Source organism: Ambystoma mexicanum, chromosome 11 (genome assembly GCF_040938575.1).
Source record: "Ambystoma mexicanum isolate Mex_15411 chromosome 11, UKY_AmexF1_1, whole genome shotgun sequence".
NCBI classification, from domain to species: domain Eukaryota; kingdom Metazoa; phylum Chordata; class Amphibia; order Caudata; family Ambystomatidae; genus Ambystoma; species Ambystoma mexicanum.
The window spans coordinates 1,114,002,813-1,114,015,279 of record NC_090934.1 but is presented as its reverse complement, the minus strand read 5'-3'; the positions used below and the strand labels follow the sequence as shown (position 1 = coordinate 1,114,015,279).

At 50.5% G+C, this 12,467-nt stretch overlaps 1 protein-coding gene across 7 annotated transcripts in view; it reads right to left on the bottom strand.

The window, feature by feature from the left end:
• BNIP2 (BCL2 interacting protein 2) overlaps positions 1-12,467 on the bottom strand; it is a 646,636-nt gene that overhangs the window by 229,415 nt on the left and 404,754 nt on the right. For all 7 annotated transcript variants that reach the window (XM_069624423.1, XM_069624425.1, XM_069624427.1 and 4 more), the window contains one exon: positions 12,003-12,134. In XM_069624423.1, coding sequence (XP_069480524.1) covers positions 12,003-12,134 — 132 coding nt within the window. The remainder of the gene's footprint in view (positions 1-12,002; positions 12,135-12,467) is intronic.

The following is a 12,467-nucleotide window of genomic DNA, read 5'->3' as shown; positions in this document are numbered from 1 at the left end:
CCCAAATGTTGCTCACCTTTACCACCTCCTCTTCAGATCTTACACAACGTCTATGTTCTTTTATCTCACGCATCTATTCTAGGTGCGTCAACTCTGCACTGCATATATCGGTCACCAGTCTTCTCTTTCACTTATTTTCACACTTCCTCCGGGACTTTGTCCTATTTGTATTTTATTTATTTATATAGAGCGCCTGGCCCAAGGGCATCTGGGCACGTGTCGTAGTTACAGTGGATACAAGCAAGTTACAATGCAAGAAATACAGCGACAGTAATTACAAGGTATATACAGGGAGTATTAAAGGGATAGTCCAGTAAAACATTTTATTTTAAAAATAGATAGGCAACATTAAAAAAATAATACTAGCACTTTTTTTTTAAACTTCCTATGTAAAATTATGAGCTATTCAAGCTCAAAATTCGCAAAAGCAAGCACATGGGCGCATCCATTTTGTGAAATGGATGCCCGCCTGTGCTGGCTTTTGCGGCACTAATGAAGGAAAAGCCAGCCAGCTGTAGTAAACAAAAGCTACCGCTGGGTGGCTTTTCCTTCATTGGTGCTGTACGCGGAGGACGGGGACCGGAGACCAGAGCAGGAAAGCTGCAGCTGAATCTCGGTAAGTGCTATTTATTAAAAAAAAAATAAAATAAGCACTAGCTGCGTTTTTTTTTTCTAAGTTTTCCAGGCTGGAGGAAAAAAAAAACGCAGCTTTAAAAACATTGTATTTATGTTTGCGGTCGCTTTTGAAGCGACCGCAAACATAAATACAACGTTGTGTTTGAAAACGCTGCGGTTTTTCTTTGCAAGTTTCTGAGGCTCCTCCGGCTCGGAGGAGCTTGAGAAACTCGGAAAGAAAAACCGCAGCGTTTTCAAACACAACCGCGTTGTGTTTCTGCCTGCTGTGGCTATCACTGGCTATCCCCCTGGGGGAGCACCGGAGACCCAAAGTGAAAGCCAAGGCAGGCAGAAACACAATGCGGTTGTGTTTCTGCCTAAATCTGCTTTCCCATTTGGGGCTCTCGGGCTCCCCACGGGGGGCCCGAGAGCCACAAATGGGAAGGCAGAATAAGGCAGAAACACTGCAGCATTTAGCATTTCCCATTTGGGGCTCTGGGGCCCCCCGTGGGGAGCCCATGAGCCCCAAATGGGAAATCAGGTTTAGGCAGAAACACTGCAGCATTTAGCATTTCCCATTTGGGGCTCTAGGGCCCCCCGTGGGGAGCCCGAGAGCCCCAAATGGGAAATCAGCTGTAGGCAGAAACACCGCCGCATGTAAACACAACCGTGTTGTGTTTCTGCCTGCCTTGGCTTTCACTTTGGGTCTCCGGTGCTCCCGCTTCAAAAGCGACCGCAAACATAAATACAACGTTTTTAAAGCTGCGGTTTTATTTCTAAGTTTTCCGGGCTCCTCCAGCCCGGAAAACTTAGAAAAAAAAAACGCAGCTAGTGCTTATTTTAAAAAAATAAATAAATAGCACTTACGAGATTCAGCTGCAGCTTTCCTGTTCTGGTCTCCGGTCCCCGTCCTCCGCGTACAGCACCAATGAAGGAAAAGCCAACCAGCAGTAGCTTTTGTTTACTATAGCTGGCTGGCTTTTCCTTCATTAGTGCCGCAAAAGCAAAAGCCAGCACAGACGGGCATCCATTTCACAAAATGGATGCGCCCATGTGCTTGCTTTTGCGAATTTTGAGCTTGAATAGCTCAAAATTTTACATAGGAAGTTTTTTAAAAAAAAGTGCTAGTATTATTTTTTTAATGTTGGCTATCTATTTTTAAAATACATTTTTTTACTGGACTATCCCTTTAACAAATGGGATTTTCAGTAATTAGTGCGAGGTAACGTGTGTTGTCAATATGCAGTTAACATGGTAGGACAAGACTCAAATTACATACAATAGGTTTTCACTGGATATGGCAGAGGAATCAAGGGACGGTGATGCTGTTGGGCTCTTGAGCAATAAGCCACAATTTAGCTTTACTCTTGGTTGTGTGAAATGACGGTTCAAGTCTGAGTGAGGTGGGCATGGAGTTCCAACGTTTGGTAGCGAGGACCGGGAAGCGGACACCACTAGATTTTTGGAGTCTAAATCTAGGCATGACTAGGCGGTGCTCTTGGGCAGATATCAGTGGTCGGTTGAGGGCGAGTGGTGTAAATAGACGTGCAAGGTATAGTGGGGCGTTTGTGTGGGGGATTTGAGGGCAACTCTTTGGGTTACAGAGAGCCATCTCAGATTACGACGGGCGTCAGAGATGTGTTGGTTCCTGGGTATGTGGAGGGCAGCCCTAATAGCGTTGTTTTGGATAACCTGAAGTTTACCAAGGTTACGAGTGCTGGTGCCTAGGCAGAGGGCATTGCAATAGTCAATTTTAGCCATGGTTAATGTCCTTGCAAGGGTAATGCAGTTAGTAGAGGAGAGAAACAGGCGGCAGGCCGTAATGAGTTTATTGGTATATGCGGCAGCAGATACCACAGCGTTGGTTTGTCTTGCAAGGGATAGGGTTGAATCAAGGTAAATACCTAGAGTTTTAGTGGTATTGGTGACCTTAATGGTGTTGCCATCAATAATGAAGTATTTGAAGGCATGGACTAGTTTGCTTAGTCGGTGGGTAGAGCCCTGGATGAGGAGCTCAGTCTTGTCGTCATTAAGACAGATAGGCCATTATTTCTCTGTCAATGCATATAGGGTTTTCTCAATGGATCCCTTCTCTCCAAGATATTCTGCGGTACGGGCATACTCACTCGCCTATCAGCAAAGAAAGCATAGGCACCAGGTCTTCTTCGAAACAGTCCGTACCAAGGAGCGAGCAGGAGATGAGGGTTATAGAAGAAATCCGTGTTTGTTATTTTATCCACTTCCCCTTTCTCCTTGGGTTTGCCAGCTTGAAAGTAGTACCAAAAGATCATTAGGCCGGCAGGCTTACGGGGTCTGGTGGGCTATCATCACTCCTGCAGGAACTCTTGAGCTGGACCCGACCGCGGTGAGGCAAAGGAAGGGGAAATAAAGGGAGGACAAGTTAACGATCTTGCAAGCCCTAGTGACATTGAGATCGCACAAGTGCACGGGAGAGGGAAGGGGAAAAGTGCCAGGGGAAGGGGAGGAGGAGACGCAAGTGCAGGACATGGGATCCAAACATCAAAAACAAGTAGTGCGGCCAGCAGATGGCAGTGCAAGGGTTAAATGCAGACAACGTGTCTGATAAGTGCAAGTAAGAGGACTGCAGGGATGCAGATGCAGACCCAAGTGAAGGGTTGCCTGGAGGCAGTGCAGGTGTGCAATTGGGTGGGCAGGGACCTGGGCCCAAAGTTCAGAGGGTAGCTTGGTGACCAGTGCAGTGTCAGACAGGAGATCAGCAGGGAAGAGGAAGAGAGATGGCAGAAGCAAAGAGGAAAGTCTTGAGATGCTTCCGGAACCGGAGATGGTTCGGCTCAAGTTTCAGAGAAGCTCTTCCAGAGGAAGGCACCAGCCGAAGATAGCTATCTGCCCCCAACTCGTTGCTTGGAGAAGCGACTGACCCTCCAGAAGTTGAAGGTGGAGGAGCGAAGAACTCTAGTAGGAACATATTTCCAAAGAGAGTTGGAGGTATTGTGGTCCCAGGCCCCAGAAGGGCTTGTGGACAATGCAAAGGGAATTGAACTTGATCCTTGCAGCCACTGGGAGCCAATGGAGAGATTTCAGGGCTAGAGAGATACGATTCCTGGGCTTGAGGCCAAGGACAATTCTTGCAGTCCTGTTCTGGATGAATTGCAGAGGATGGAGAGCAGAGGCAGGCAGATTTAAAAAGAGGCTGTTGCAGTAGTCAAGCCTAGAGACAACCAGAGCTCTGGAGACAGAGTTTCTGGGGAAGGAGAGGAAAGGAAGACTACCTCTGAGGAGGTGCAGTGGGTAGTTTGACTTCTTAGAGACGTCGAAGATGTGAGGAGAGAAGGAGAGTGTGGAGTCGAAGATGACCGCAGGGTTCTTAGCCTCACAGGTGGGAGCAAGAAGAGGGCCAAGGGGGGCCGGCCAGAGAGTGGCAGGAAAAGAAGGTACATGTGTGCCGATGAGGACAATCTCCGCCTCACTGGCATTCAGGCAGAGATCATTGGCGGAACACCACTCCTGGATTGCAGACAGACAATCCGGGATGAGAGAAGGAAAAGAGGCAGCTGAGGGGGCCCTGAAAGCGTGCTGAGTGTCATCTGCATAGCTTTGAATGTTGGGGCAGAGAGCAGCAATGCGGTGGACGAAAGGTGCCGGGTATTGGTTGAACAACCAGGGAGAAAGGTTAGACCCCTGGGGAACACCAAAGGTGGAGATAGAGGAGAGGATGGACCCAAGTTGGACCTGGGAGGGTTGGTCAAAAAGGAAAGACTTCAGCCAGGCCAGAGCCCGATCAGTGATACCCAGGTTATCACCGAGCCGGTTGAGCAGGATGGCATGGTTGACCGTGTCAAAGGCAGAAGAGAGATCAAGGAAAATGAGGACAGAGGGGTGATTAGCATCAAGGTTAGAGAGCAGGTCTTCACAGATGTTCAGGAGAGCAGTTTCCATTCTTCTGGCTGCTCTAAAGCCAGACTGATGGTCCTGGCCAGGAAAGGGGTGATGGAGATCAGGCAATAATTAGCCAGAAAGGAGGGGTCGGTTGAGGGTTTCTTGAGAAGAGGGTGCACAAGAGAGTGCTTCAGGAGGGAAGGGAAGGTTCCAGTGGCGAAAGAATGGTTGTAGAAGTCGACCAAGGCTGGAGCGAGGCTGTCAATGTGGTCTTTTTTTTTTTTTTAAAACCTTTATTTTTGTTGCACTTGGTCACTACTTTCACTTGGTTACAGAGACATCATAATTATAGACATTACCTTTTACAATATGAATCACATTACAGCATCAAGTTGTTCAAGTCCGCTTTTCTCGGCGAGATACTGTTTGTACCTGCCCCAAATGTTTTTCGGGCGCGAGGCTGGGAGCACAGTATCAATATACAGTTCCTCCATGTCGTTCGCCCATGCCATGTCCCTTTCCCAGTCCGCCTTAGTAGGGGAGTGCGCACTCTTCCATCTGAGGAGGATCGCCCTTTTGGCGAGGAGCAGACTTACATTCAGAAGCTTTCGCCAACTCGGGCTTATTTTCTCAATTGACCCCAACAGGCATAATCGTGGGGTCCACTCTAGTGGGTGGTCTGCCATCTCGTCTATCGTCTGACATACAGCTTCCCAGTATCCCCTCAGTGCACTGCACCCCCAAAGCATGTGATAAATGCCAGCATTGTCCGCATGGCATCTCGGGCATTCCCCTGTCATGGTTGGGTATATGCGTTTGAGTTTCTCTGGGGTGTAATGTGTTCTCTGAAGAATTTTATAGTGGATTAGCCTGTATTTGGAATTGCAGGATATCTGTTTCACGAGTGCACAGTATTGAGACCACTCCTCTTCCCCCACCTCTTCTCCAAGGTCCTGTTCCCATTTTGCCCTTGCCGGACGCTGCTCTTGTGGGCGTGTGTGGAGTATGGTCTTGTACAGTGTGGAAGCTGTTATTTTTTGGCGTCCCCCCATAAACATGTATCCCAGTCCCATGTTGACTGGGGGTTCATCAGGGAAGGTTGGCCATATATTTTGTGTAGCTGCCCGCAGACCAGAGTATTGTCGCCTAGCCGTAGGTGTGTTACCCACCTCCTCCCTGATATCCTCCCATCGAATGAACTGCCCGTCCACAAATATCTGCCCCCATTGTGTTATGCCCTTAGCAGACCAGTGGCGGGCCGTCTCTCCCTCTGACGTAAAAGGAGTCTGCGGCATACCCCAGAGCGGCATACTAGGGTGGTATATCCTTTCAGTATTGTACATTTCAACAATCCTGGACCACGCAGTGATCACCACTTTAGAAGGTCTCAGGGAGTTATAATGCTTAACACCTGACCGTGTAATTTGGTGGAGTGCTAGTGTGGCCTCTTTTTCCAGTTGGTTAGGTACTGGGCCCGCTGGGTTGATAAATGTCGTCGCCCATTGGTTCGCATGTTGTGCCTGCGCGCTCAGGTAGTAGAGTTCAAAGTCTGGGGCCATCAAGCCACCGTACATGTAGTCGTTTGTAAGTGTCCCCCAGCCCACTCTCGGATGGCCATCCCATACAAATGAGGAGCACGCGCCCGCGATTTTAGTGAATAAAACACGCCCCGGCCACACCGGCACCGTGCTAAATAGGTAAAATAGCTTAGGAAGGATTATCATTTTCACCAGTGCGATCTTACCCATCATGGATACCGGGAGGGCCCCCCAGCGCTTTAGTTTCAGGCACAACGAGTCCACAAGCAGGTTGTAGTTCAATGCTCGGGATAGCTGAGCAGTCCGAGCAATCCATGCTCCCAGATATAGAACATGCGTCGGGCACCACTGTAGCCCATGCAGGCCCCGTGGCTTCTCTGTGGCCCCTGTAATAGGGAACACTTCTGATTTATTAATGTTAAGTCTGAGTCCCGAGAGTCCACCAAACCTCTCCACCACCGCCAGGACCCTCCCCAGTGTTCTGTCTGGATCTCTCAAATATAGCAGAATGTCGTCTGCGTACAGGTTTATAATGTGCATTGTTGCCCCTATTTTTAGCCCACAGATGCCGGCGAGAGCCCTCAGTTCGTCTGCTAATGGTTCAATTATCAGAGCAAACAGCAATGGCGAGAGCGGGCAACCTTGTCTCGTGCCCCCCCGGAGCTCAATCTGCTCTGTTAGGGTGCCGTTAATTCTAATCCTGGCCTGTGGGGACGTGTACAGTAACTTTACCCATCTCAGGAAGTTCGGGCCAAATCCGTAATTTCGCAATACCCCAAACAGGAATGGCCAGGACACCGTGTCGAATGCTTTGCGCATATCCAGCGACACTGCTATCGCCTGCTGATCCGGGGGGGTCGTGGTTAGGACCTCATGGCATTTCCTAATATTAGTAGCTGCTGACCTGCCGGGGATGAATCCGGCCTGATCTTCGTGGACCATGAATGGCATCCACGGTGTCAGTCTTGTGGCCAGTATCTTTGCTAACAATTTGGCATCTGTGTTAATTAGTGATAGAGGTCTATAAGACCCGCAGTCCTCTGGGGGTTTACCAGTCTTAAGCAACAGTGTTATCACCGCTTCCCTCGTGGACGCTGGGAGCTCCCCTCCCTCCAGGGCCTCGGTCCACATAGCCAGTAACCTGGGTGCCAGTAGGAGCTTAAATGCTTTATAAAATTCTGCGCTTAGGCCATCTGTACCCGGGGCCTTCCCGTTCGGGAGAGCTTCGATGGCCCTTATCACTTCCGCCTCAGTTATCGGGCTTTCCAACACCTCTCTCGTGTTTGCAGCCAGCAGGGTCGTCGGGATACGGGATAGATACTGCTCGATCTCACCTTCAGTGGCGTCTGACTGGGGTGAGTATAGCTCCTCGTAGAATTTATGAAACGTGGAGCGTATACTGCCCTGATCTGTAGTAACCGTGCCCTCCGCCGTTGTTATACATGGAATGTCGGTCGGACCCCTCTCCCCCCTTACCGCTCTGGCCAACAGCCTCCCCGGTCGCTCGCTCTCACCATAGCGGCGAGCGGCCGCCGGTCTGTCAAAGTAGCGGATCTCTTGATCCGCCGCCTCATTGAATTCGTCCAGTGCGTTTTTTAGGTCCAAGGCTAACTGAGGCGTCGGTTGAAGCTCATATTGTGACTGTGTAGCAGCTATTTGTGTTTCGAGGCGCTGCATCCTATTCCTTATATCTTTGAGGATGCCACTCTCACTCGATATAGAGGCGCCTCTAATACACACCTTGAATGCTTGCCACAAAGTCGCCTGGCGAGACACAGAATTATCATTAAATGCAAAATACTCCAGTATGTGCTGTTCCAGCGTGTTCCTATAGACCAGGTCACGCAGCGCTGCAGGTTTAAACCTCCAAGGGGGTCTATTCACTGCTTCGCCCGGTATTCGGAGGTCCAGCACTATCGGTGAGTGGTCAGAGAACGTCCTGGGCAGTATCTGTGCTGCGAGTACCCAGGCCAACACTACGTTGTCTAGTAGCCACATGTCTATCCTGGAATGCATGTCGTGCACCGTGGAGTAATAGGTGTATCCCCTCTCGGATGGGTGTAATGTCCTCCATGCATCTTTTAGCCCCAGGTCTGCCATATGAGCCATTATCGCTTGGGCGGCCTTAGTCAAAGTTCTCACCTGTGTTGAGGTGCGATCCATGTCCACATTCAAAATGGTATTGAAGTCCCCCCCGCAAATCAGGCGAGCAGTTGGATAGTGGGCCAGCAACCCGAAGAGTTCGGTGTAAAACACCGGGTCATCCAGGTTGGGACCGTAGATATTGAGGAGGACCACCTCTCTATCTTGCAAATTGCCATGTACCAAGACATACCTGCCCCCTGGATCACACCTCACCTCCTTGCACGTAAATCGGAGGGTTCTGTGTAACAGTATTGCTACTCCCCTGGCCCTATTCGAGTAGGTTGTGAAGTATTGATGGGTTCCCCACTTCGGCGCCAGTAGTTCCCCGTGTTGCGGGCCAATGTGTGTCTCCTGTAAGAATAGGATTTGTGGGGCATGTCTGTTAATGTAGGCCATGATTTTCCTTTTCTTAACCTTGGAACCCAGGCCCCGAACATTCCAACTCATGATTCTGATATTCTCAGAGCTCCTACCCGCCATCCCGTTCAGTGTGAATGCATTGTGAATCTGTAGAAGAGTGTCTCATATAGTTCCCATTCGTGCAAGTATGTTGTAACCTCGTGCTTTTAACTTTCTCCCCATAACAATAACACATCCCCACTTCCGTCCCGATCCCACCTCCCCCCACCCTCACAGCACCCCGAACTTCTACTGTGCTTAAAGAAACCCCCTCCCCCCCACTAACTTTTAGCATATGCACCTGCGATTGGGGGGCCTGCGGAGATCCCCAGGGCCGATGCTCTTTCAGACTTAGAAAAAAACAAAACACTTAATCGGGTCCGGCATTACTCTCACACATATTAATGGCGGCAAGGACAGTCCCCACGTAGCACAAACCGTAGACACTGATTTCCCACCTTAATGAGTGTCCCCCTCCGGGGAGAACTGTTGAAGTAAGTGGAGCGGGCATGCATTGCCGTACCTCTCCGGGCCCTCCCCAGGGAAGTCACTCTTGATTAGCGTCCTCGGCGCTCCCCACGACCGTAGGGATGTGCGTCTCCGCAAAGTTGGCGGCCTCCTCAGGGAAGGTGAAGAAATGGACTTTGTTCTTGTACAGGATCTTCAGTCTCGCCGGGTAGAGCATTGCATATTGGACCTGTCGTTCCCTTAGCAGTTTCTTGACACCCGTGAATTGTTTCCTTTCTTGTTGCACCGCCAGTGTAAAGTCAGGGAAGATCCGTATCACGCTAGCCTTCCATCTCAGCTCCTGCTTCTCTCTTGCCGTACGTAATATCAAGTCCCTGTCCCTGTAGTTAAGCACACGTGCGATTATTGGTCTCGGGTACGCACCGGGTTTCGGCTTTGGAGCCATAGATCTGTGTGCACGCTCTATTAGGAACATGGGGGACCACCCTGGGTCGCCCAGCAGGTCGCGGAGGAGGGCCTCAACTCCTTTCTCCATAGAGCCCTTCGTCGCATCTTCAGGCACCCCTACAATACGGATGTTGTTGCGTCTTGATCTCGCCTCCAAGTCCTCGCATTTAGATTTAACAGTTCCCAGTTCAATCGCCATTGTGGACACCGTGCTTTTCAGGTTTTCGAGCGCCTCCTCCGCGCCTGATATTCTGGTTTCCGCTTCGGCTATGCGCGTCGTAGTTTTATCCAGTTTAGCCTTAATGGATGCCACATTTGCAGTGATCCCGTCGAGTTTGTCGTTCAGGGCGCCGAACCCCTGCTGCATAGCGAGGAACACCGCTTGGGGGTCCATCTGAGCTTGCGGTGTCGTTTGTTGATCTGGGGTGGGCGCCGGGGGCTCCATCTGCGAGGTGGTTTCCTTCTGGATATTTGTGGTGTACTTGTCGATGGCCCCCCTAGTCTTCTTGGATCCCAGGCTCTTGGGCATTATCCGCTGTTATTTGTATGGACTGATCGCCCCAGGCCACCACGACCCTCAGCACACCCGCCGACAGGCGTCCCCGATGCCTCCGGTGCGCAGGGTCGCGTGATCGAGTGTCGTCCCTCCTCGGCAACCCCCAGCGGACCAACTCTGGGCCCCCAATGTTCAGGTCGTGCGTTGTCAAGCCACGGGAGGGGGGGGGGTCAAGAGACCGTGCCGTAGAGGAGACCTCAAGCCTCTGGAGCGAGGGCCGTCGGGGGCCCGATTAGCAGTTAGGAAATGTAGCCGTCGGCTCCCGCCAGGCAGGCAAGGTTCCCGTGTTCCGCCGTAGCAGTCGATGGACGGTGGGGCGATGCCGAGGGGCCGAGATGAGGGCCACAGTATCCAGCCGGGTTAAGCAGCGCGGTGGGGAGAGGCCAGTAATGAAGGTTCCTCCGCGAGCAGGCCGCGGATTGCGCTCGCTTTCTCCCGGGCTCCTCCCCTCTTCAAGGCGGCCGCGTAAAGGCCCCCGGCGCGGGCGCTCTCCAGTGCCGCGATAAGTCAGGATAGCAGCAGGCGTTCGGCCCAGAATTTCACCTCCGGGTAGCCCAGTCACCACCGCACCCTCCGTGCGTCGCCCGGGTGTAACCGGACCCGTTGTGCGGATATATTTGGAGCTCGGCCCTGGTTCACTCCGGAGCTCACACAGAAGCGGCCATCTTCCTCTGTGCGCAACAGCGCCCCCCGTCAATGTGGTCTTTGATGGCATTGGAAGAACAGGGGAGAACCTGAATTGACAAGGTTTTCATAGATCGGACTTGCCTAGAAACCTCAGGGGTGAAGAGAGGAAAGGTAGAGAATGGGGGTGGTGGCCGGAGGAAAAGGAGAGGGTGGAGGGAGAAGCAGGAGAGGATGAAAGGGTGGACAGGATGTCCTGGGTTTTAGAGATTAAATGAGAAGCCAGGGCCGTACAGAGGGCCTGAGGGGTGACCGGAGAGAAAGACACTGACAACTCCTTGCAGGTTTTAAAGAGTAGGGCAGAGTTGTTAGATGCCGCAGAGACGCGGGCTGGGATGTGAGCTCTCTTCTTAGTAAGGACAGAGAGTAGGTATTGCCTCTGGAGCAGGCAGCAGGCCAGTTTGTCAGAGGATGTACAAGTTGCCAACCATTTCCTCTCAGCCACCCTACACTTGCATTTAAGGGTGACTAGGTCCGAGTCATACTGGGTGAGCATGTGAATCCATGACAGATCCCATGCTGGAGTATAAGCATGGTCTCAAACCAACATCCTCATGCCATGGGAGCTCTCTGTCACTTTGTCACACTTTTTACTTAACATAAAGGATCCACCTTCTTAGGACTCTCAATCTAGGTTACAAAGGGCCTCATTACTACCCAGGCGCTGGACCATGGTGCTATTAGGTCTCCGGCATGGTGGATGGCGGAATTACCGCCCCCATCACAAGGTTGGCGGGGGCGGTAATTCCCCATTCACCATTTGCCCTTCCCCATTCCCATTTTGCATAATGGGGATGGGGAAGGCGCTAATTACGGCACCGTAAATTACGGTTGCAGTAGTTAGCTCCAAGGTCCCTTAGCGGGTTGGATTTTAACACCTGCAAACAGGCATTAAAGCCTCCAACCCGCTGAGTGACCTTGTAATCAGGCGTTAATGGTTTAACGGCGCCAACACTCTTTACGGCGCTTTTAAACCATTAGCGCCAGGGTCATAATGAGGCCCAAAGAATGGACAGGGCACATCCTGCTCCCCTGAGCAAATTTGAAAGACATAAGATATGCTTTGTGTAGCTTTGTCCTGCATTTACTGAGCGAAACATGGTAGTCAGCTTTGCATTAAGAAAGTATTTAACTATTGTAAATGGCATTTTCACAACAATGTATTGGTTCCCCTATAGATAAACAATTTATATCTAAATGAATAATGAAATGTTTAACCAATGCTAGTGCAGGGATTCTAAGCTGTGTAATGTAGCACTGCAGACATTCCCTTGCAGAATCACTGACCTTACCTTCTATCAATCTGTTGATAGCATTTCCTGAGCCAGCCTAGACTTGGCATTTTCCGCCGCGTAGTGGCACCATTTAAATACACCATCATGTAGTTTTCTGCAACCAGCATCTCCAAAGTGCCAATGACATACCTGTTGCAACAGAAATAGGGTGGCACGTTTCAGTACAAGGGAAAACTTTCATATTAGTAGACTTATGTATGTTGCTTGTATGTAAACGAGTACAAGCTTTCCATGTGATGCAGTAAAAACTTTTAAAAAGTAGGAAGAAGGCATTACGAGTAGTCAAAGGCGGAAATATGCACTAAACAGTTGCACTCTAAGGCATGGTAAATCATGATTAGGAAGACATTTCACAATCTACTCCAGTGAGGGGTCCTGAGAAGCCAGATTAAATGTGAAACTAGTTTCATACTAAAGTCTTTGACCAAACTCTTCATGTTAGAGGGGCTGAGCAGTTGAGCT